Raw genomic sequence first — 25,804 nt, forward strand, 5'->3', positions numbered from 1 at the left:
GGTTTCCACACCCTTATAAAAAATACTTCGTTCTCATCTCCAATCAATGTAGGATCTTATCACACTTGTACTATTGTATTTAAACATCCATGTCTCTCTCTCTCTCTCAGACGATCATAGAATGATATAGGGACATATTTTCATCCATTTTTTGATTGCATTGATTTGAAATATCTATAATATCTCGTGGGGTCGATGAAAAACCACGTGTATCGATTTCAATATCAAACAATATAAAAGATCAGATATTTCAATTTAGCTACCATTTGCTCAAACAAAGTGACAAATTCCTCCATTTCCATTGAACTTCCTTGAAATATTTAAAACCATTTCCACATTTCTATTTCATTTGGGAAACCCTCTCAAACAAATGATGTTTATCTTCAATGCCTTAGGTTTTCATTATAATATTACACGGAGACGAGGAAAATCGAATACTTAAACCCTCTCGTCCTCCTCCTCCTCCTGCATTCCAAGGTTCTTTCCTCATTGCTACTTCTTCTACTGATTTTGTTCTTATTTGGGTTCGCTTAATTTCATCTAATTGTTATCTCCCTCGTTGAAATCCTTGAATTCGTCCAGTTCGCCCCTGTTTTCATTTGGGGTTTTGATGTCTTTAAGTTATTTTCTGAGATGAACTGCTATTCGCCCTTGTTTTGATTTGGGGTTTTGATATCTTTAAGTTATTTTCTGAGATGAACTGCTACTCGCCCCTGTTTTCATTTGGGGTTTTGATATCTTTAATTTACTTTCTGAGATGAACTGCTACTCGCCCCTGTTTCGATTTGGGGTTTTGATATCTTTAATTTACTTTCTGAGATGAACTGCTATTCGCCCATGTTTTCATTTGGGGTTTTGATATCATTAAGTAATTTTCTGAGATGAACTGCTAATCCCTCAATTGTTCTTGCTTTTTTTTCTTGATTTTGCTGTTGGATCTGTTAACTACAATGTAATCTGGATCTGGGTATTGCTAATTCGTGTTAATTTAGCTGAATTTCTCTGTACTTGCTTCGATTTTTTCACCAAAACTGCAAATTATTTCTGGGTTGTTAAGATCTAGCAGATTAGGAGGAGGGGTTTTGTAAAAATGGGTTATGATCATTTGGATCAATCTTCAGAACTGAAACTCTATCAGTTTTTTGTGTTCTCTGTTCCAATTCTTTTCACTTTCATTCTTCTATTCCTTTTCTATCTTCTTTATCTTCGTCGACGAAGGGCGGATTGGAATTCTATTCGAATGCGAACATCTGATGCAGTGAACAACAATAACATATCTGCTGTATGAACTTCTCTTTATGTGTGTTGTTTGGTTTGTTTTTGATTATGAATGATTTTGAGGTTTCTTTGTTGTTGTGGTTGAGCAGTGTGATGTTGGGTTGAAGAAGGAATTCAGGGAGATGCTTCCTATTATTGTGTTCAATGAAACATTCTTTGTTACTGATACCCTGTGAGTGGATTTGTTTTCTTATGTTTGTTTTATGTATTTTGGTGAATGTTTCTATTTTAAGGGCATTTCTATAAGGTACCCATCAGTTTTAGGGCTGTTTTGAAGAGCTATCTTAAATAGGATTGGGACATGATATTCGAAGAAAAAGAGCTTATGTGTGAGATCTCACATTGGTCGGGGAGGAGAATGTAACATTCTTTGTAAAGGTGTGGAAATCTCTCCTAGTAGACGCGTTTTAAAAACTTTGAGGGGAAACTCGAGAGAGAAAGCTCAAAGAGGACGATATTTGCTAGTGGTGGGTTTGGGCTGTTACAAATGGTATGAGAGACAAACACTGGGCGATGTGCCAGCGAGGAGGCCGAGTCCTGAAAAAGGGAGGGGTGGGGGGTGGACACGAGGTGGTGTGCCAGCAAGGATGCTGGGCCTCGAAGGAGGGTGGATTGGGTGGTCACACATCGATTAGAGAAGGGAACGGGTGCCAGCGAGGACGTTGGACCCTAGATCCCACATCGGCTGGGGAGGAGAATGAAACATTCTTTATAACGGTATAGAAACCTCTCCCTAGTATATGCGTTTTAAAAACCTTGAGGAGAATCCCGAAAGGGAAAGCCCAAAGAGGACAATATATGCTAGTGGTGGGCTTGGGCGGTTACAAATGGTATCAGAGCTAGACACCAGACGATGTGCCGGCGAGAAGGTTGAGCCCTGAAGGGGGGTGGACATGAGGCAGTGTGCCAACAAGGACGCTGGACCTTGAAAGGGGGTCGATTGGAGGGTCCCACATCGATTAAAGAAGGGAATGAGTGCCAACGAGGACGCTGAGCCCTTGGGAAGGAGAACGAAACATCCTTTATAACGGTGTGGAAACCTCTCCCTAACAGATGCGTTTTAAAAACCTCGAGGGGAAGCCCGAAAAGGAAAGCTCATAGAGGACAATATCTACTAGCGGTGGGCTTGAGTTGTTACATTATGACACTATATACATGAACTTCAAACCAAAACCCTAACTAGTTTATTTATAGCACTAGGCAAAAAAATTGAGTTACGGTCGATAGTTTTTGACAAACCCAATTGTTGCCTACTTGGCCAATTTTCGGTTCATTTTCTGTCGCGTATCATTGGAGACTTTTTGTTCATTTGTTAGGGTATCTCTCATAAGCTACTATTTCCTCAATATGAATTTCGAAGAAAAAGAGCCGGTGACAATGTGTATATAATGAACTTCAAACCGAATTAGGCTTTGGATACTAAATCATACATGTCAAAATGATCAAATTTGACTATTCCTCACAATAGTGTCGAAAAATATCGCTATTTTTTTCTGTTAATTCTCTCTATTCGGCCTCGTCTCGAGAGAGCAATCCTTATGTGTTTGTTGTTTGTGGCAGATGTTCAGTCTGTTTAGGGGAATACCAAACAAAAGATAAGCTTCAGAAGATACCATCATGTGGGCATGTATTTCACCTTGACTGCATTGATCATTGGCTATCCAACCACAGCACCTGCCCACTCTGCCGTCTCTCCGTCCTTTCTCCGTCGTCCCGACCACCGCATATACAGATTGAGATGGGACTCGAATCGACAAATGAACAACGTCGCGAAGAAGCACCTCCTCAACATAATAATCAAGCTTGTCATCATACAACACCTCCTGTGTGAAGTCAAAATTCGGGTTTTCGAGGAGAGAGAATCATTCAAAAAGGGATGCAACTTTGGATAATAATTCATCGAGAGAAGACGATCCGAGGGATCGGGAACTATCAACGCCACCGACCCGCATTTTAGCATGTAACATTCCAAGACGGGTCTATGAGGACCATGGCCTTTCAAAGTACATTGTTCTATCTCCCAACAGATCAGGAAGCACTTCCTATGTCGGCCAACATCATTTACCGTCTAGACTCACCGCTAACAGATATTGTCTTCTTTGAGTTTTTTCTTTCGGGCTTTTTCTCAAGGTTTTTAAAACGTACGTCTATGCTAGAGAGAGGTTTTCACACCCTTATAAAGAATGCTTCATTCTCTTCCCCAACTGATGTGAGAATCTCTCAGTTACGGTACCAAAATTTTGTTCATGAGCATAATCTATGAGAAACAAGAAGCTATCTTTACTTGTTATCTTTTGAGGCATTTTTGGTAATTGGATTCAAGCTAACTTGCATTTGCGACTAATGTAGCCTGTGGACTTTCTCGTCTCACAACAAAAAGGTGAAAGATTTTCTTTGTTGCATGAATGAATCGAGACCGCATTCGAATGAGAGCGATATTGAGAATAAGATGGTTAAGAAAAACTTAAAGAATTGAAAGTTATTACCTACACCAACAAGGTTCATCTTCCTTTTCGCTAGTTCAATCATATGGTAGTTTAAAATTTAGGAACCAATAAGACAATCATGTCAGAATGTAAGGAACCATTAGCACAATCATGTCAGAATGTTGGGACATTAAATACTGAATCTTCGTTCAAATCCTAGGCATAAATTGTTACACATTCTCGAAACTTAAGGTTTAAATTAGCATAGACTTGAGGTCTAAATAGTTGAAATTATTTTTAAGAGTTATCGAGTTCTAAATTGTTACATATGTATATATAATTGTATAGTAGGTAAAAAATGTGTGTTTTTTTTTAAATCAACAACAAATTCGGGTTGGTTCAGTTCAACCCAATCTAGTTTTAGGAGAATTCATGAACCAATTCAATCTACGAAGTTTTCATTTATTTGAACTCAACCCAACTAAAATAAGTTTATAATCCAACCCAGACTATATGAGTTGGAGTGGATTGATCAAATTTTTCCGATAACTGAGTTTTTTTTTTTTTTTAATATCACTAATAAAAAAAAATGAGGGGAATAAAATTTGAGAATAATATGTGCACAATGCATTATGAATAGAGTCATATTTATATGCAAAAGACATTAAGTTGAGCACAATTGGGGTATATATATATGCATCATGAATAAAGCCATATTCATAGGCAAAAGACATTACAAATGCTGGTTGACTTAATCTCATATACATACATATATATATATATATATATATACACATACACATTTTTAAAAGAAGTGAATAAATTATTAAAGAAAATTTGAAGTCATTTCCTCACTGGTCGTTTTTCTCAATCCAAAGAGTCCAAAGAGAGAGTAGAAGAATGGTTGCCTACTTATTGACAATGTTATGAGAGGATCCGTTGAAATCCTAACGAGTATTAAAGATGTCTATTTAACCTATAGGATTAGAGTCCCGTGAAAATCTACTGTTGTTGATTTAGGCCAACAAGTAAGTTCACTGTTGTTGATTTAGGCCAACAAGTAAGTGAACTTACTGTTCAAATGCCTTTGAGCTAAGTTAGATTAATTGAGTGAGTTACATATTATTTTCTGATGTTATGATATGATATAACTATGTTATGATAATGAGTGTTGTGTGATGCATGTACTTCCAATATGCTAATCCACTTGATGAGCCATGTATGGCGATAATAAAAGATATGCTATGTGCACGTATGCATGCCTCACAAGGAAGTTATGATATGCATAATAACCATATATCAACGTTTGAAATTATGGGACCTCATGCATATTAGATGTCACAGATATAGGATATTTCTCCAATTATTTTGTATTGACACGTTCACTATGTTATGATACACGCTCCTTTCTTTTCGTTGGTTTCGATAACAAGAGCATGCACTAGACTGTAGTCAGGTCTAGGGGGTACGAATATGAGACTGCCTTGTGGGTTTATGTGCTTGTGTGTGAAACGTGTATAGATAAGTACTATGCATCCAACCCTACCCAAAAAAGAAAAAAAGAGCCCAAGTGTCACGACCTGAATTTCGCGAGTTGCGACTTATTAAAAACTTGAAAACATGAAAAGACCCCAACTCCTAATTAATTTTTTCTCATTTAAAACAAAACATGAATATATTTTATATACAAATAAAAAATAAAGTTTGAATACATTGGACTCAATAAACAAAACAACTTAAAACAGTAAAATAGTTGAAACACGGTGTGGCTCCGTATGACACCTATTCTTGATCCACTTCCATCCTTGAACAGCTCGTTATTGTTACCTAAAAAACTAAGAAATAGGAATGAGTACAAAGATTCAATAAGTAGCCTATTTGTAAGCTCTTAATCATGCCCTTAAGGTGTGTTAGGATCCCAAACCCTTTCTTAGAACGTACGTATTCTTATCTTGAGAACTTAAGTCTTTAGGTTCTGTTCTTGAGTTCTTATCCTGGTCTAGCCCAAAAACCATGGTCCTTGGTTCTAAAATTTGTGGTCCTTGGATATAAAATTTTAACCTTAGTTATGAGGTACTAGGTCCTATGTCTAAGAACTTAAGTCTTGTCCTATATGTCCAATTCGATCCACCATTAAAGAAGCGCAAGGAAAAGTTCGGCATACAAATTCGTCGTGGCTAACATATCCCATTCACTGTTTGCATCATCAAGAAGTGTTTTCATTAAAAAAAAAAAAAACCTTGAAGGCCAATAAGTTCAAGAGCGTGCCCAATTGAAGAAAATCATTTTCGAGTAAGATATGAGGGTAAGTTCGAATTTCCTACCTATGATCTCTCTCACCTTAAGTTAGTATTATATTAGCGTTAGAGGATTAAGTTGAACATCTTTTTATGAAGAAATCAAGATCTAACTCATCCCGGATCAATCTGCCTATGAAAACCAACTTCCGCATTTTGAGTTGAATTACACACCGAGGATTAAACTCCAAAATTGGCCATAGTTCCACAAAGTCATTCCTTCAAAATAATTTCTTGAGCTTGAGGGGGAAGTTGAGTGAAAAAGTCATGGCTCGTTAAGATCCCAAATTCTCTGACTAATAAGAAATTTTAGTGGGTCTACTCTGTCGAGGAAATAGATTTTTATCCGACTTTGACGAGTTATAACTTACGTCCTAATACATCAAAAGGTAAGAAATCAATATCTAGCTCTTGATACACCATCTTTAAGTTTTATGATGAAATGGAGAGGAAAACTACTCTAAAATGAACGGTGGAACATCGTTTTTAGACGGTAGCACTATTGCCACATGCATCTTCTTCCCCTGCGAGAGGAAGAAGGTTGACCCCTTGTAGATGAGTTCTCATCAAATTCTTGATGGTTCCCGAAACTAGACTCCCTGAAAAGATTTTCAAAGAAAATTTGGAGTAAATTGGATAATATAAGCTCGAGAAATGAAGCTCCAGACATAGTTTAAGAGATAAGTAGCTATCTTGAAATTTTCTTAAGAAATACTGGTATGAATCACTTATATTCATTCGTACCTTAAATTAAGCTAAATTGAGAGGAATTATGAAGAAAATAATCTCATATTCATTTAGTAAATATGAGGTAGAGCATGTTACCTAAGTATTCCCGCGAGTTATTTTCTCATAACATCAACAAAATTTACCAACCTTCATAATTCCTAGCACATTTTGATGCTCGGGCAAGGTCAACCAATTCTTTCACATTAGAAAACTCTACGGTAAATAGGTCAAACTTGAAACATTTGAATAAACCTTCTCCCCTCTCTTACTAGGTTAAAAGAACCTACGAATTTCTGCCACTATACTCGTCTAGGCTAACTATAAACTTTTTTTACTTTAACAAAGTCTACTAGACTAAATAATATTGGCTAACCAAGGCTCATACTTAAGTTATGCGGCATTAGTAAGTTAACGACATCACAATAACTCATAACGACTATGCCGAACTTAGAGAATATCTTTGAAATATTGCCCTTATTGGCTCGTATACTCGAGGGACCCTTAATTTGTTTAAGAACAAATGTTTTTCATCACTATCTTGATAAGTTCTTGATATTCAATATATCGATGCATGGGCCAATTCTTTTCTCATAAAGATCAGAGTTAATGTGCTCATGGAAAATGTTAAGGCGTGTGAAGTTTTGGCTTCGTAACTCACGTTTCTGTAGCTAGGTCTACCTCAACTCTGCTAAATTATTCGATCCATAATCTTAAGAATTTGATGGGGGTTCATAGCTCGAACTCTTTATTAAAATCAACATCTCACACTGATACTAATGTTACAAAATCAACCTCACGCGAAACCTTAACTGAGGTAAGGTCTTTATAACATTATAATGTGGTTAAAAGTGCTTCACGAACTTGCTCAAAACCGGTCATACTGGTACAGAGAAACTTTAATATGCCAAGCACAGAAAACTAGTTATACTACTCTATTGGAACATATTTATGTAGTGGTGTTGGTAGATTCTCAAAGGTACACTAACTAGTTGGCTTGAATTTTATTTTTATACTTCTATTACGGTGAATCTCTTAATCTACTCCATTCAAGGTTATATAACTTCAACTCATATTTTAGCTATCTCATATCACAGTTCATCTCCATACACGTGTATAAAATTTTATACATGATCGTATCGCTTTATCTAAGTAATAGCTCAATAACCAAAAATAACTGAATAACTCTCATACCGTGGTTGTTCTCGAACTTAGCTTTAAACCTAAGTAAATAATTTTCATTTCTAGCAAGGAATTATAAGTAAATGATTACCATTAGATTTTTTTTATAGATCTGTTTTGACCAACTATATTAAATCCCTTATATCACTGTTGAATTGAGTTGAAATTTTAATAAATCTCTAATAGCTGAAATTCAAAACTGAGGTCCGCAACACTTTCAATGGAGAAAATATTTTTGAGAACTCTAAAAATTTCAAGTTAAAATTCACATCGACTTTAGAACAAGCAATGACAGTGCAAGTTTTATCTTAAACAAGGAGTTATAAGCAATGATTCGAAACAAGAATAGTCATGAGAGTTCCTAAAACTAAAAAAATAAGCTTTTAACTTTGAGTATTTTTTCAATTGATTTCTTCTAAATTCGTGAGCTATGATTTACCATTTTCCCTAAACCAATTTCTTTAAGTTCTAAATGAGCTCCCCAACCTGTCTTGGGAAGGATTTGAGAGCTGAAAGTGTCCCAAATGTATCCCCTGATTCCACCTCCATTAATGGCCTAGTTCAAAAGCGTGAAAATGCAATCGGAGGATACAAGCAAATTCTGTCTCGTTCTACCTATGCCAATCATCTTCTCGGATGACAAGGAACATTTCTTATGGAGACCACGAACCCAAGATCAAGGGTAATAGAAGAAATTGTTACTAGGTCTGTTTTAAACAAGATCGGGGTAATCCAAAATTAAGCTTCTTATAAGGCCAATCCCTTTTAACTTCAATGAGATGAGAAAAGAAGTTTTTCATGAAGAAATCAGGGCTTAAGAAAGTCCCTGTCGGGCTACCTAAGAAGCTCCCTTTTCTACACAACTTCTGCCTTAGACCCAAGAGCTTAAAGGAAGAAATTGGATGACCACATACAAATTTTTGCTTCCAAAATAATATCTGCAGCTACATGGGAAGGAAAGAAAAATTTGGAGTAATTCATAATGGTTCTACAAACTTAGATATGTGGAAGAAAATTTGGAGTAATTATGATACCAGAAGCTCAAGAACGAGGCCTCAAACCTCAACCATCAAAGATAAGGTAAGTAGTCATTTTGAAATTTTATAAAGAAATACTAATAAAAATCACTTGGAATACATTATACCCTCATGTTAATTTAGAATTAAATAACTAAAAAAGAGATAAATTAAGAACCCTGAGTTAAGGATCTAAGCTAAGCATTTTGTTCGAAATAAGTAACATTAAAATAACTCGCTAAATGAACTCTATTACTCAAAAACTTTAATTCTTTGCACAATATGATATGGTAGGATTATATATGAAATTTGGTGATCATTGGATAAAAATAAGTAGCTAAACCAAGTAACGATGTAAAATGACCATAATGCTCGTAAGGTAACTTTTGGTTCACGATCCAAACAACCTCCAAATTTCATGAAACTTTATAAGAAGCCTTATTTCATGATGTGTAAAGACTATTTAAAGTTTTAGACCATTGGATCATTATTGGGACTCATCAAGTTTGTGGTGGTAAATAACCAAAAATACCCTGAGGTTCCTTTAAAATATTTCTAGAACCAAACATCATCCAAATGTGCACAAAATTTCAAGACAATTTGGTATAAGTTGAGACTTAAGAGGAAGGACTAAAATGCCCCTATGAGTTAACCCTATGATTTATGCATCTAAATGAGTGTGTTATTAGCTTCATGTCACACTTAGGGATAGCTCTTGATTTATAAGTAGACTGGTGGCTACCCTAAGTCAAGATGATAGAATGCGACCTATTGATAAGTTTTAGGATAACCTTTGATATTTATGTAATCAGGAGGCTATCCTAAGTCATGATGAGCTCTAAGTTCATTTTAAATAATTAGAATGTTAACTCATAAGTTTTAGGATAACCCTTTATTTTTAAGTAATTAGAAGTCTATCCTAAATTAAAATGAGATCTAGGTTCATCAGATGCTACCCCACTGCCCCACAATAGGATAACCCTTAATTTTTAAGTAATAAGGTTGATATCCTAAGTCAGATGAGCTCTAAGTTCGTCCTTGATTTTTAGTAATCACGATGCTACCTCATGATAAGATTTAGGATAGCTCTTTATTTTTAATTAATCATGTTGCTACCCTAAATTAAGTAAACTCTTTATTTCTATGTAATTAGGATGTTACACTAAATTAATTAAGCTCTTGATTTTAAAGTAAGCGACCGCTTTTAGGTAACTTTTTGATTTTCAAATAATTAATATGCTATCCTAAGGCCATGATTTAAGTATGCTTTAGGTAGCCTTTGATTTTCAATTAATCAATTTTCTACCTTAATGCCATGAATTAAGACGAGTAAGTTTACCACACACCCATGCCCTAAAGTAGTACTTTATAAGTCCCAAGTTCTCTAAGATATAAAGACGGCTAGGTACCACTCAATAAACTAGAATCAAGTACAAGAACCAAGGACTAAGTACAAAGACAAGAATCAAGAACAAGAACTAAGAACCAAGGATAAAAACTAGAACAAGGATCAAGATCCAAGTTCTAATGTTTAAGGAACCAAAACGTTCAAACTAAGGTCCTTAGCTAAAAATAAGAACTTTGTACTCAAAACTACGATCCTTGTGCTAGACCATGACTAGAACTCAAGAACTGAACGAGCCTAAGTTTTCAAGACAAGAACAAAAATATGACAAGAAATAGTGTAGTACCCAATGTCACAATCATACGTTAAAGAAAATAGATTGTGACCCTCACATGCATACAAGACAAGGTGGTGATATGGTAGTGGCATCCAACTGGCCACGGGAGGGCTAATACAAAAAAAAGTGCCATGATGCAACCAAGGAGGATAGTGCATCATCTAGTGCATGAAAGCTAACCAAAGACACAAGTAATAGAAAGACAATGATGTCAATATGAAAGTTTGGTTTGTGGAAGGGTAGGGCCTTGGCCTTAATCTTGAAAGTTTGGGTTTCAAAGGAAATTTGGGCATGTGGATTTGGATTCAAGTTAGTTCATATGAAATATAAAAAATTTGCCAATTTTGGTGTCAATTAAACATTGGAGGGACAGTCCACGACATTCGCCCAAAATCATGCCTATACCTACCAGACAAAAAATGCCTCAAAATGTATCCTAGGGGAAGGCATGATGTCAGCTCTCCATCATCTCTGGGCCCCGTGGCCTATGCAAGCTACGCTGTGGTACATGCGTTTGTCACAGTGAGGGGGAGCATTGTGAGATGAGTGTCTTAGATGACTTCCTTTGAAATGAGTTCTTTAAGGAAAGTGTCGGAGGTTGGATTATGCATTTGCTATCTAGATTTTTTGTGTGTAAATGAACTAGATTGGATACGGGAGGGTCCAATGCCTCGATATGACTCATATGGATGGATATTTGGGATATTCCGATGATATGAACGACACATGGGTGGTTCGTTCTCGATGACCTGGACCGAATGAGCTATGATGGTTGATGAAACCCTTTGACTTGGGATGGGGTCAAAACATGTGGGCCATGTTAATTGGGAACTAAGATGAGAATTGAGTTGCGACATTGTGACATTGCATTGAGAGACTTTGGCCCTAAGTAGATGCAATGTTGAGTCGAATGATTTCATCTACAATAGCGGCAAGTGAGTTTGATGACTGAGCGAATGACTTCATCTAGGGTAGAGGCAAGTGAGTTTGATGACTGAGCAATTTAACGTGAGGAAATTGTCAGAGGAAAAATAGACGATTGTTGGAGGAAGAAAAAAACAAGAAAAACACAAGCGGGAGACAAAATTATTTCAGATTATGTTGAAGACCGATGATCTATTTCTCATTCGATTGACATATTTAAATAACAGTTATATGTTAAAAGTGTAAAGGAGTGACAACTTAATCAAAGCCTTACCACTCGACCTCCCCATTCCACTAAATTTAATTATGTGGCCTTAACTAAAGAATAGGGATGACTCTTAACCTAAGAATAGGAATTTATCTAATAGAGTTAACTTGTAGAAGATTGAACATGCACGTGCATGTGGCGTGTGTGTGACCAAACAAGCGTGAATTTCAAATAAGTTATATTCTGTTTGCAGAGGCAAACCTCACCTAAGATCCAAAGAAGCCACAAAACATTGGCAAAAAATATATATGGGGCTTGAATTTTCTTCGAGACTTGTCATGAGCGTGTCAAGATCATGACACTTCACGGTTGAAAATATATGATCGTGGCACTTAGAACCCTTCATAGACACGATTAAGAGCATTGTACTCATTCCTATTCTCTCATATTTTTCAGATAACAAGGAGCTGATCAAGGATGGAAGCAGGTATAGAGCAGGTGTCACATAGAGGCACACCGTATTTCAACTATTCAAATAGTTTAAGTTGTTTTGTTACCGAGTATAATGTATTCAAACTCTACTTTGGATTTCTAAATAAAATATATTTATATTTTGTTTTAAATGCGATTTTTTTTTACCATACTTTACCATTGTTTTACTTTGTCTTTTATGTTTCTAAGTTTTTTAATAAGCTGCAGTCGAGGATGGAAGCAAATATGGAGTAGGTGTCATGTAGAGTCACTTTGTATTTCAACTATTCAAATAGTTTAAGTTGTTTTCTTACCGAGCCTAATGTATTCAAACTCTACTTTGGATTTCTAAATAAAATGTATTTATATTTTGTTTTACTATATTATACCATTGTTTTAATCTGTATTTTATATTTTTAAGTTTTTTAATAAGGGGCAACTTGACGTAGAGTCCATTAAAGGAACTTGTGTTGTTCACAAATGATTTAAATTATATCGTGTTTGAACTTTCATAGTGTTAGCTCATAAATTTTCTATTTTTGCGAGCTCTAATCACTTTTTATTTTCATGTTTATACCAACACTTGAACTTCGTATGCATGTAGTTTGTACGGACAAAATTTTCCTTTGATACTACCATCTTTAGTACGTATAGTAGTCTATAGGATGTTCCTGTCTACCAAACCTCCTTGATCATTTGTATTTAAAGAAATTTAGGCAATAGTCTACGTAGGTACGTCATCTTTTTATCTTTATGATCATAATACTGCATAGTTTAACTATGCTTTGAGACATCAGATTGAAACATCTAACTTTTGGCAAAATGTTGCCCTGTGACCGGATGAAAAATGTCTCAAAATGGCGTGAAACTACTTTTTTTTAGATTTTTCATTGTTGGTATACTTTAAAATCATCAAATTTTAACTTTTCTCACTATAATTTTCAAAAACATTGACAATAATTCAGTTTTTTTTTCTTCAGAATACCCAGATTTTGGTTTTTGCGCTAAGATTTTTTGTTGTCAGGCTATTAACTCGATGCTATTGGGTCCTTCTCTTCTTAATTTTGTTTAATACAATAAAGAGTCTAAGACGAGGAATTAGGATTTCATAACTGTTAAAATCATGTCAAAATGTTGTCGTGAAAAATATTTCAAGAATGTCCCAACAACCAAACTACCTTTTTGAGTTTTTAGTGTTCATATGAGTCAAAATTATAATTTTGACTTTTCTTTTTAGAAAATATATTGATCACTCACTTTTTTTTTTGAAATGGCAAGATTAGAGTTTTTGCGCTAGTATTTTTGGTTGTAAGGTCACATTAGCTTGATGCTAGAGGGTGCCTTTCTTCTTAAATTTTGTTTTAGTACAATCTCTTATTTACAAACAATGAGTGTAAGTTGAGAAGTTTGGATTTAGAAAGTGCTTAAAATAATGTGGATTGTAGCATGACAAAACACGTTCCAAAAGTGCTTGTGGTTTCCTATTATCCGCTGCTAGAATGAATCGGTAATGGAATAAGAGAATGATCTAATTCTCACTTTGTTTGTATTTGAAAAGCAGTACAGTCAGACCCTTCCTTGCAACATTAGTAAGATACAACAAACGATAGCTAATGTATGTATGTGTAGGCTAGCCCTTTTCTTTTGTATCGAGAAAGTCGCTTTCGGAATGAAAAGAAAGCGGAGTATAAATCACTAGGTATAGATAGAAAGTGTGCAATGAAGGGTATAAATCACTAGGTAGCCAGTCTTTACTTAACTCTGGCCAAGCAATGACCACTCTCATGTCTTTCTTGTTCTATTAGTTAGGAGCAAATTCTCTTCTGTCTCTTTCGTTATTACAAACTTTTTGATGTCAAAGGTTAGAGGAAACACCATTTTTTTCATTCTTTTTTTCTTTCGTTCGTGTACAACAACCTTAACTGCACAAGCCTGGACCAAGTCTACCTTCATTTCTAGACGAGCTGTCTGAGGCGGAAGCTCCACATACTATTTTAAGTTGAGTCTTTCCAGCAATGGGGCCTAGGGACCAATATGATGATTGGTTTAGGTAGGGTGTCGAACCTACTATGAACACCTGTAGGGATTAGTGCGTAAGGTTGCAATCCACAAACTAATGCATGAGACTCACCCTTGACTTGGGAATGAAGAGAGGAAAGATAACATGTCACAAGACCGAAGCGAGGTTTGAAACCCTACTGCGGGATGAACTCCTCACAAGTCGAGCTGATAGAGATGAGGCCTTTTGGCAAAGCTAAGTCAATTTCAGGCCACCAAACCCTACAATTATTAGGACCTATGGAGTAAAGAGAAGCGTGTACGTTGTCACACTCCCTGCCTTCCAAAGGTGCCTAGAGGACGGGCTAGATTGTGAGTTTATAAACTTGACTTAGTAGAATAAGTCACTAACTTGAGGAGAATTGTTAGTAGACTTAGTAGAATAAGTTACTAACTTATGGAGAAACTACAGTAGAATTGGTAGTAGTTGGCCAAATTGTGGACCAAGTTTTGTGGTTGTGGACCAAGTTTTATGATTTAATTAGGAAGATTATTAGTGGATTAACGAGAAAGTTTAGGAAGCAAGTTAGTGCTTTCTCCAAAATACTCCTTAGATGTATGCTTTTTTCACAACAACAACAAATAGAATTGAAAAGCTAAGTGCTTAAGGTTCCTTGTTCCAAAAGATCTCTCCACTCAAATTGTTCTTTTTGCTCCCTTTATTTGTTTTGACATATCTCGATCGTGGGCCCTTTCCAACACTTGGTATCAGAGCTTCCAGGATGCCGAAACAAATGTCGTCATCATACAATGTTATCAGAGGAGAAGTGACAACGATAAAGAGCGAAAAGGAGGAGAGTGTAACACTCTAGTACCCATTTCTCACAAAGAGTAATTACGCAACATGGTCGATAAAGATGCGTGTCAACTTACAGACACAAGACATGTGGGACGTCATTGAGCATGGTGATATTGAGGAGCATAAAGACAGGATGTCTCTTATCGCCATCTAACAAGCAGTCCCGGAGGACGTTCTTCTCATGTTGGAAAAGAAGGTCTTGGTAAAGGCAGCATGGGAGATGTTGCAAACAATGCATGTGGGGCATTCAAGAATGCACAACCCAAGTCTCAAGCCTACCACGAGATAAAGACTACTAGATGCCACTCTAAACTACTTCCATGGTACTTCATGATCACATGGCCATGTCATAGGGGATGCAGGAGATTTTCAAGACAACTAGTTATAGGACAAATCAAGATCCTCACAAGGAGATACTGGGGCCACCATGGGCCAAAACCAGAATCTAAATCTTGATCGACTTTTAGATATAAGTATCGAGGATCATGAGTACTATGTGGAGTGTCTAAAGGATAAGAATCAAGTGCAAACGACAAAAAAATGAACTAGGATCAAGATCCAAGTTCTCAAACCTATGACCTAGAACCTCAAAAGGCTACTAGATTAGAATTAAGTTTAAGAACTTATAACCCAAGACTAGAGTCTTTTGGTTAACTATTACAAGAACTCAAGAATAGAATCTAAGAACCTAAGTTCTCAAGACAAGAACATGAACGTTAAGGACAAGATTAAAAGCCTACAAGTAGGCTACTTATTGAGTTTTTATTCGTATTGCTATTCTCTTATGTTTTTCAGGTGACATGAAAAAACTTGTCGAAGATGGAAGTGGATCTAGAAACAACTAAATATTGTGGCGGGCGTTTGTATTCTTTTAAAATTCTTGTTATTTCGATTTTGCTATTTTCTTAATGAAAAAGTAGGGTCGTTATAAAAAAGTATTACCGAACCGATGGTAATTAATTCAATCTTATTGGCAACTTTAAATTAAAGATGGTTGACTATATTAGATGAGCCATTTGACTAACTAGACACTATTATGGGCCAAGCTTTAAGATGAATGATAGCATTAACTTTTATGGGTATTGGATCACTATCCTTAAGAATGATTTTCCTTTTAAAAACAAAAACCTTTTGTTGTGGTTGGGCAAAGAAGAGATGTTGATGGCTAAATTTTTGTAAACCAACCAAAGAGCATAATCCATTCCCCCACTACTTTCCTTAGGGGCCCTTCTTCTTCCACACTTGAATCATCATCATCATAACCCTTCACACACTCATCATTACATAGTTATTTTAATTAATAAGTTTCTAACTTTCTCACACAAACTCCTTTATCAAATCCACCTTAAATGTATTGTATGTGAAAACGATGTACGTAGGTACCTACCTTAGGTTGTTGCTATCGTGATCGTAGCATCATGATCTTTAGTTTATTTAGAGGTGGTTTTGTATCGGTTAAAAATTACGTTTATTTGATTCATTCGCTAGTGTATTATGAGGTGCACACCTATAAGTAAGTGTTTTCATAACATTGTGATATAATGTTTTTAGTCGGAGTGTGCACGGAGTTGGTTTGAAGAAATCTTTTAGACCAACTTGAAATTTTAGGTTAGTGGAAATGGTGATCTAGGTAACTCGAATAAAGTTCACAACCCAACCCAACCCAACTCTCCATTTTCGGGTTTGGTTGTCGAATTGTTTTTTTTTTAAAAATATTTTTAAGAAATCCTACTTATCAACAATAAAAATTACATAACTCAAATATCAAATAATTACAAGTCACAGTGCATGTGAGATCTCATATCGATTGGAGAGAGGAACGAGTGCCAGTGAGGACGCTGGGCCCTGAAGGTGGGTGGTGTGAAATCACATATCGATTGGAGAGGGGAACGAGTGACAACAAGGATGTTGGACCGTCAAGGAGGATAGATTGTGAGGTTCCACATCAGTTGGGGAGAAGAACGAAACATTTTTAAAAGGGTGCAGAAACTTTGGCATTTTAAAAATCTTGAGAGAAAATGGGAAAGAATAAGCCCAACAATATCTTTTTATTTTAATAATAATCTTAAAAGTAGGGCCGGATAAAGTTGATTATAACCTTATTTTCGAGTTGATTGGGTTGACCAAACAAAAAATTGTCAACCTTCAAACAAAACTTTTAGTTTTTTTAAAAATCTAATCCAACCTAAATCCAAGAAGATTGTTGGGACGGAGACCACGTTGACTAATTTAGAGAAACCAAAAGCAAACCCACCAAAGCTTATAATATAATTATTAGTTTGAACTCATTTTCGATTTTTATTGATTTATTCATTCAATAATAAGTAGATTCTTCTCATTATGTTTTAGCCACTAAAAGATATACCATATCAAAAAGTTACACACAAAAAAGTCACTAAAAACTCATACTAATTGGGTATTACAAAACTAAGCTTGTTTCAAGGCGCCACAAGCTGTGAATATCTATTAGCCCAAAAGAGATAGTTAATGAAATTGACAAGGCTAAGACCCGCCAGCAGCCAATAAAACAGGTCCAATCTGTCTTTGTTAAGGTCATTATGGCTAAGCCACCCACCACCCGACCCCCCACCACTTACCTTATTAACAACCGACACCAACAAAGAGCTCAAATAGAACCCAAACGAGTAGGAACAATAAGTCATGGCAGTTAAAAACGACTGCATCCCTTCCACAGATTGCTTGTAAAAAAACTCGACCAGCCCCACCGCGGTGAACAGCTCGGAGATGCCGAAAATGACGAATTGTGGTGCGATCCAAAGGATCGAGAGGTTGGAGGAGTGTCGACGCTTTTGCTCGACTAATGCGGCGGAGACCATGGAGAATGTGGCAACGAAGAGTCCGGTGCCGACGCGTTGGAGTGGGGTGATGCCGGAGTCGGTGGCGGTGAGACGGCGGGCGAGGGGGACGAAGGCGGTTTCGTAGAGAGGGACGAGGAAGATGAGGATGAGATATGGGATGGATTGGAGGGAAGCAGGGGGGATTTGGAAGGAGTTGGTTAGGGTTGTGTTCATGGAAGCTCCTTGTTGGACTGAGAAGGTTTGGAGTTGAGCTAAGATGGTGTTGAAGATTATGGTGCATGCAAATATGGGGATTACTGAGAGAATTATTTTTACTTGTTCTACTTGTGTTACTGTGCAAAGCTTCCATGGACTTTCTTCTCTCGTTCCCCCTCTCGTTTCTTCGCTTTTTATGCAAGCCTTGTCGAGGAATCTGTAACGTTACAGTAAGAAATGTTAGATGAACACGACTCTCCACAAGGATATGATATTGTCCACTTTGAGCATAAGCTCTCATGGTTTTGCTTTGGACTTCCCCAAAAGGCTTCATGTCAATCAAGATAGTATTCTTTGATTATAGACCCATGATCAACCACAAACTACACCTCCCCTTAATCGAGACTCGACTCCTCTTCTTTTAAAGTCTTAGTCATTTTTTACTATGTCTTCGAAGCGGGAGACTCAGACTCCTCTTCTTTTGGAGTCTTAGTCATTTTTTACTATGCCTTCGAAGCTCACAGTACTTTGTTCGACATTTGAGGATTCTATTGTATGGCTAAGTTTAGGGTTAAATGAACACAAATCTCCATAATGGCATGATATTGTCTACTTTAACTATAATCTCTCATTTCTTTGTTTTGAGCTTCCCCAAAATGGTGCTAATAGAGATAGTATTTTTTTTAATTTTATTATAAACCTATAATCCTTCCCTAAATTAGCCATTTAAAATTTATAGTTATAAAATATTTCAAATTTAAAAAATGTAAGAGACTTAATTATATTTATTTATTTTTTAATTAAAAGAGTAAAAACTTTTTTATTTTTTATTTTTTTCATAAATGTTTAGTAATATTTTTAAATTTTCAATTTTTTTTTTTATAAGGTTATTAATAAAACTTTTGAAACTTTTGTATTTAAATAAATAGGGAAAAAGGGTTTTTTTTTCAAAAAATTAAAAAAAATTAAAAAGAAAAAAAAGAAAAAAAAAAAAGAAAAAAAAGAAAAAAAGAAAAAATAGATTCCGACAGGACATGACAGACCTGAAGTTGTCGGTGTGGAGGAGTTTGACGACGCCATTATGACTTCCATGAAGCATCTCTGAATTGGAAGGACAGATTTGCTTCCTCTTCGTGAATGCAGCTACAAACACCTTAATATATACAAAAATAAAAAACAAAAATAATAAATCAACTTTTAAAAATGAAAGAGTTTAAATCTCTGCTAATCTCCAAACTCGATGACACCTAGCAGGTAAAATGTTAAGTATATGTAAGGGTATACACGAGTTTGGATTTGGTGACTCAATATAACAGCTCAAGCCCATCGTTAGTAGATATTGCTCTCTTTGAACTTTTCTTTTCAGACTTTCCTTCCACTTTTTTAAACGCGTTTATTAAGAAGAGATTTCCACACCCTTATAAAAAATGTTTCGTTCTCTTCTTCAACCGACGTGGGATCTCACAATCTACCCCGTTTGGGGTCCAGTGTCTTCGCTAACACTCATTTCTCTCTCCAATCGATGTGGGATCTCACACCCTAACAACCGAGTAGAGTTCACAGCCTAATCCTCTATTTTCAGGTCAGGTTAAGTAGGGTTGGGTTGTCTAATTGTTTTTATTTATTTATAAAAAATCATATTTACGTTGAATACATGTTACATTAATAACAAAAATATGTCACAACACATCACTAACCTTAGTTACAAACGTCAAATATTCTTAATCTTCATAGTAAAGTAGGATATGAGTGGATTGAGTTGTAATCCTATTTTCAAGTTAGTTGAGTTGATCCAACAAAAAAATATCAACTCCCGACCCGACTCAAATGGTCGATTTTCTAAAAATTCAACTCAACTCAAATTGAAAAAAATCTAACCCAACTCAACCTAACCCTGTTTTCAGGTTAGTTGGATTGACCCAACCAAAGAAATATCAACTCACGAACAGACTCAAATGGTCGATTTTCTAAAAATTCAACTCAACTCAAATTGATGAAAAAAATCTAACCCAACTCAACCTGTATGATTAGAGGGTTAGATAGTCCGAATTGATTGAGTTCTCAATTCATGTGTTAGATAAACACGACTCTCCACAATGGTATGACATTGTCCACTTTGAGCATAAGCTCTCATGACTTTGTTTTGGGCTTCCCGATAAGATCTCATATCAATGGAGAGAGTATTACTTGATTATAAACCCATGATCTTTTCCTAAATTAACTAAGACTTTCATTAACTGAGACTTTCATCCAACACCTCCCCTCGAACAAAGTACCCCTCTGCTTAATCGAGGCTTGACTCCTTTTTCTTTTGAAGTCTTCATCATTTTTTACTATACCTTCGAGGAGCCTCAACTCCTTTTTCTTTTAGAGTCTTTTGTTCGACATTTAAGGATGAGGATTCTATTGACATGACTAAGTTTAGGACATGACTCTGATACCATGTTAGGAATCATGAATTTCAAATGAAGAGAGTATTACTTGATTATAAATTTATGGTCATTCCCTAAATTAGCCGACGTGGGACGTTCATCCAAAAATATGAATATCTCTATGTATCTAATTTCAAAATTGTAACTCTACCTAACCAAATCAACCCGAGTTAAAGACGATAAGAAAGAGGAATAATGAAAAATTACTTGCGCAATTGGGGTGAAGATGCTGCCACGAGGAGGGTTGTTTCTGAAGAAGGAAGCGCCAGAGAGCAAGGAGATCAAGGCAAGAAGCATGGCGGCGGTGGAGACACCAAAGCCAAGGTCCATGCCAGAGTGGGTTTGGACCCAAACAAGGAGAGTCAAGGCAATGAGCTCGCCTGTGCAGAACGCAAAGTAAGCACAGTTGAAGAAAGTGGACAGCTTTTTGAACTGTGTAGGGTCTTGCTTTTGGAATTGGTCTGCCCCATGTGATATTATATTTGGTTTTAAGCATCCACTTCCTAACGCCACCAAATACAGTGCTGAGAAGAACATCAATGCCTTGTACCCTTTCGCCTCCTCGCACTCATCTCCCTCCCCACTGCTCCCCATCTCGCATGCTGCTGGCCTTAGCCCTGGATAATGGGCTTGCACTGTTAGAACTGTAAATCCCTGCACCAAACCACGTTCGAGTCCCATGTTAGCTAATTAAGAGGTATAATCTCTATTAGTGTAAACTAATTCATGAATGGTTATGCTCAACATAGATAATATCATATTATTGTACTGTACGTTGTTTTTATTATGTAATAGTCTAAGCCTATCGCTAATAGATATTGTACTCTTTAGGGTTTTCCTTAAGGTTTTGAATAGGTTTACACACTCTTATAAGCAATGTTTCGTTATCCTTTCCGAACCAATATGAGATTCACAATTTACCCTCTTAGGGGTCTAGTGTCCTCGTTGGCACACCGCCCGGTGTCTGACTTTGATACCATTTGTAATAGTTCAAGCCCACCGCTAACAGATATTGTCTTTTTTGGGCTTTTTCTTTCGGGTTTTCTCTCAAGGTTTTAAATCACGTCTGGTAGGGAGAGGTTTTCACACCCTTATAAACAATGTTTCGTTCTCCTCTCCAACTAATATGAGATCTCACAATCTAACCTCTTTAGGGGTCAGCGTCCTCACTAGCACACTACTTGATATCTGGTTTTGATACCATTTGTAATAGCTCAAGCCCACCGTTAGCGGATATTGTCTTTTTTGGGTTTTTCCTCAAAGTTTTAAGAAACTACAAGTAGGGAGAGGTTTTCACAATCCCCCCTCCTTGGGGACCTAGCGTTCTCGCTGGCACATCATTCGGTATCTGGCTCTAATACCATTTGTAATAGCTTAAATCCACTGCTAGCAGACTCTTTAGGCGTTCCCTTCCAAGCTTTTCCCTCAAGGTTTTAAAATGCATCTAATAAAAAGAGATTTTCACACTTTTATAAGTAATGTTTCGTTCTCGTCAACGTGAGATCTCACATGTCAAAAACTTTGAGTTAGTCCTCCACCGTACAATTGTATAATACTTTTAATTTCTACCAGGACATTTCATCACTTTTGTGCAAAATTTTAGTAAGATCCACTTATTTATTAAAAACATAATAATCCACCACGTTTAAAAAGTCATAAAATACATGATTTCGTCCCACTAATTAGTCTATGGCAAACTATTATAATAATGGATGGTACTAACCTACCCTATTTGGGTTTTTACTTTTTTTTTTCTTTTCAAGAAAAAATAGTTAATAAAAAGATTTAAGCTCACAATAAGCATTTTGTACTTTTGGAAGGAAAAAGTGAGAAGAGAGATGATAAATGAAGCTGACTCTCGTGCTATTGTCCACTTTAGTAAAGGTCTCGTAATAATGGAGATAATATTTTATAGTTATAAATCCATAATTATTCTCTAAAATAGCATGTGGGACTTTCATCCAACAAGAGAAATTTTTATTAAAAAAACATCAACACCTAAAAAAAATCTAAGGTTGGCAACATAAATACATGTTTTCTACTAATGTATCAAAAGTTCAGATTCCTTGATAAAAAAAAAAACGTTTTAAACATTAATCATTGAAAAATTCAAGATTAGATTTTTTGATATGTATATCCATTCCTGAGTTGGACCCATGTTTGGATAATGATTTCGCTTTTAGTCTATTGATTTCGAAATTTAAGCTTACCTCTTCTCAATTTTTTAATAATTATCGAAGAAAACATTTGAATTCAAGTGAATAACAAAAAAAAGAACATAGAATTGAAAAGATAAGTACTTACAGAGAGTTCGATGAAGCCAAAGATGAGCATAGTTCGAAAGCTACCGAGATAAGAATCGGACAAGAAGCCACCAAGGAGAGACAACAAGAAAACAGTTCCAACAAAGTTGGTAACAACATTTGCAGCTTTAGAGAGAGGGAAATGCATCTCACTATAAACATAAGTTATGAGATTATTCCCAACAGCTGCTATAGCCATCATCTCAAATGCTTGAAGTCCTAAACGACCAAAAACAAAGCATAAAAAATTCTCAAAAAACAAGACAAAAAGTACTATGTTTCAAAGACAAATTAGGTAAGAACAGACCAAGAACAAAGGCAGCAGCTCCCATTCCACCATGTTTGTTGGAGTTACAAGGTCGGCCTCTCCAATCAACACAAGTATCCACAGACAATATGGATTTTGTCTTCTCCAAAGAATCTCCCATTTATATTGTTACCCAAAAGGTCAAAAAATTAAAGAAAGATGTGATTTTGAAGAACTAATTAGTGAATCCTCCTACGCTATACAAAGGCTTTGGGATTATTGCTTTGTATTTATAGAGGTGAATGGCTCGACTAGTGGCCGTAGTGGTAGTGGAAAATGGGCCCATAATTCAATCAAGAAATATAACAAAGCTAAGTCAAAGCATTAGAAGTTGATGGCTTGTTCTTATTTCTTAGCTACCCCCTTTGTCTCTAGTTCTCTTAGTGTTGGTAGGGTTTTTAGAAAAATATTAGAAGAACTTCATGTACTCCAAATGCTATAAAGAAATTTTAAGTTTGTTTTCAAATCATCCCATTATAACAAGCTAACTCTACTCGAAAAAGAACAATCGTGGCTGTTCTGGATCATTCGTATGCTCATCCAATTCATGCCACTAGAACTTGTAATAAACCATCCTGTTTTAGGAAATTTTTGGATACAATTCGAAGGAGCATCGAACACCAAAAGTGAAGTTGCTCCTACCTATAGGAGCGTCTGCCTTTTCTCGAGCAAGGTATAAAGTTTGGAAGAATGTTTTATGTATTTGAGATCGGTAAAAATTCTACGTGATTGTAATTTTTTTCACTTAGTGAAGTTTTTTTTTTTGTGTACTTGAATTTTTTTTTCGATTTTGAAGTTTTTACGACCGAGCATAAGTGAGATTTTCATTTAACAAATATTGACTTTTAATTTTGTATCTAATAAACTCGTATTTGTTTATTATACCATTTAATGCGCGAGTGACATACTGATTCTATTATTATGGGTTATTTGATAAGTTAGTTTCGTATGGTTGTTTCTAAGCTTAAACTAAATGGTAAACCATGAGACCTTTTGTATTGAGGATATTTAGTCTTGAATTATGGTTTAACATATGTATCATTTTGACCCTTTATCATATGTTAATATTGTCATCTATTACTGTTTACCATAGGTATCATATTTGACACTAGATCATAGGCTAATATTGTATATCCATTTATTTCTCTTTCTCCTTTCTTTGTAATTTATTTAACTCGGTAAATAATTATAAAATAGTGAACTTTCACGTTCATTTAACTGCAGGAGTTTTAGCAAATATTCTCATTATCAACATAAAATTACTCTAATTTCACATCATTTTAAAAAGTTTTAGACCGATTAGAAACTATGGGTTAATTTAACCTCAATTGGAGTTATTTCTACTTTTTGATATGCGTTTATCACTTACAAAAGTAGACAATACTTTAACGTTTAGTTAAATTCAATTTAGATGGTGGGTGACTCTGGAGCCATTAGCTAAAGCCATGCACTTCCATATCAAGATAGCTCTAATGTATGTGATAAAAATGAAGATCCAAGCAGCTGATAGCAACTCTATAAAATGGCATTCGATATCCCATTTGGTGGGTATAGCCCACATAGCCATCAAGTGTGGAGCACTTACTAAGAGCAACCTTAATTGTTTGTTTTAAGAATTAAAAAAGAAAAAGGGGTTTTGTGTTTTTTCCAATCCCCAAATCTCAAAGCTTTGAAAACTTTAATCACCACATGTCTATTATAATATTTATCATCTTTATTTGCTTATCTAATAGTTAATGGGTTTAATAGAAAATGAGGAATTAATGAGTGAGTTAATGGTTTGAAAGTAAGCAAATGGACAAGATGCTTTCACACTACGAAGAGCTTGGGAAAGGCTAATGTTATGTGCATAATTTCATGATCTAAAGCTTTTAATTGGTTTGTTTGTTTATCTTTGATTGGAAAAGAAAAGAAAAGAAACTTAGTGATCCTACGTGGAAAGGAAAACGAAACATTTCTTATAAAGATGTGGAAACTGTTGAGATATGATTCAAAATGAAGATATGATTCAGAGTAGTAGAGATATGATTCAAATATTCAAACTATGAGATTTTTAGGAGATTTAAATTCTTTCTAGATTTCGATGATTTACTATTTTTGGTCCAGTGTATAAGCTATACATGCTGGAATTGTGTAAGCCTCTAGGTATTGAGTCAGTAGACAATAATAAAGCATCGCAGCATTCATCTATTCTTATCTCTTTCACTATCCCTCTCTCCAACAATTTTGGTATCAGAGCCAAGTTCGTTCGACACGAGGGCGAGTGATTATTTTCTTTCACAAAACAAAAATGGCAGTAGCTGGTTTTTCTTCCTTTGCACCGTTGTTACCAATCTTTAATGGTGAGAAATATGAGTGGTGGAGCATCAAGATGAAGACCTTGCTCAGATCGCAGGAGCTATGGGACTTGGTGGAGCACGGGTTTATTGATCTATTAGAACCCACAATAGAAGAAAGGAGAGACTAAGAGAAACCAAGAAAAACGATGCCAAGGCTTTATTTATTATTCAGCAAGCAGTTCATGAGACTATCTTTTCACGAATTGCAGCAGCAACCACATCAAAGCAAGCATGGTCAATTCTGCGGAAAGAGTTTCAGGGAGATTCAAAAGTCATAATAGTGAAATTGCAATCTTTAAGACGTGATTTTGAAACTCTGCTCATGACGAATGGCGAATCAAT

At 35.8% G+C, this 25,804-nt stretch overlaps 2 protein-coding genes across 5 annotated transcripts; one reads left to right on the forward strand and one right to left on the reverse strand.

Annotated features, from left to right (window-relative positions):
• Positions 1–281: 281 nt before the first annotated feature.
• Positions 282–21,461, forward strand: LOC111436691 (RING-H2 finger protein ATL58-like). 4 transcript variants are annotated; one of them, XR_002709304.1, is made up of 4 exons: positions 484–1,282; positions 1,368–1,450; positions 2,839–3,440; positions 21,369–21,461. XR_002709304.1 is itself a non-coding variant. In XM_023074423.1 (3 exons), exons 1-3 carry the CDS (start codon positions 1,091–1,093, stop codon positions 12,197–12,199), a joined length of 279 nt encoding a protein of 92 aa, XP_022930191.1. In that variant the 5' UTR covers positions 484–1,090; the 3' UTR covers positions 12,200–12,307. The 4 variants fall into 4 exon arrangements, 2 of the variants coding, with proteins under 2 accessions (XP_022930191.1, XP_022930190.1); XR_002709305.1 differs by lacking the exons at positions 484–1,282; positions 21,369–21,461 and adding an exon at positions 282–477 and having other exon boundaries at positions 2,839–3,033; XM_023074423.1 differs by lacking the exons at positions 2,839–3,440; positions 21,369–21,461 and adding an exon at positions 12,196–12,307.
• LOC111436690 (protein NRT1/ PTR FAMILY 4.4-like) lies at positions 17,448–23,307 on the reverse strand. Its single transcript, XM_023074420.1, has 5 exons — positions 23,124–23,307; positions 22,818–23,035; positions 20,721–21,167; positions 19,125–19,234; positions 17,448–18,298 (listed from the first exon to the last, which is right to left on the reverse strand). The coding sequence occupies exons 1-5, from the start codon at positions 23,242–23,244 to the stop codon at positions 17,506–17,508; spliced, it is 1,689 nt and encodes a 562-aa protein (XP_022930188.1). The 5' UTR covers positions 23,245–23,307; the 3' UTR covers positions 17,448–17,505.
• Between the last annotated feature and the right edge of the window lie 2,497 nt (positions 23,308–25,804).

Source organism: Cucurbita moschata, unplaced genomic scaffold (genome assembly GCF_002738365.1).
Source record: "Cucurbita moschata cultivar Rifu unplaced genomic scaffold, Cmos_1.0 Cmo_Scf00058, whole genome shotgun sequence".
Taxonomy (NCBI): Eukaryota; Viridiplantae; Streptophyta; class Magnoliopsida; order Cucurbitales; family Cucurbitaceae; genus Cucurbita; species Cucurbita moschata.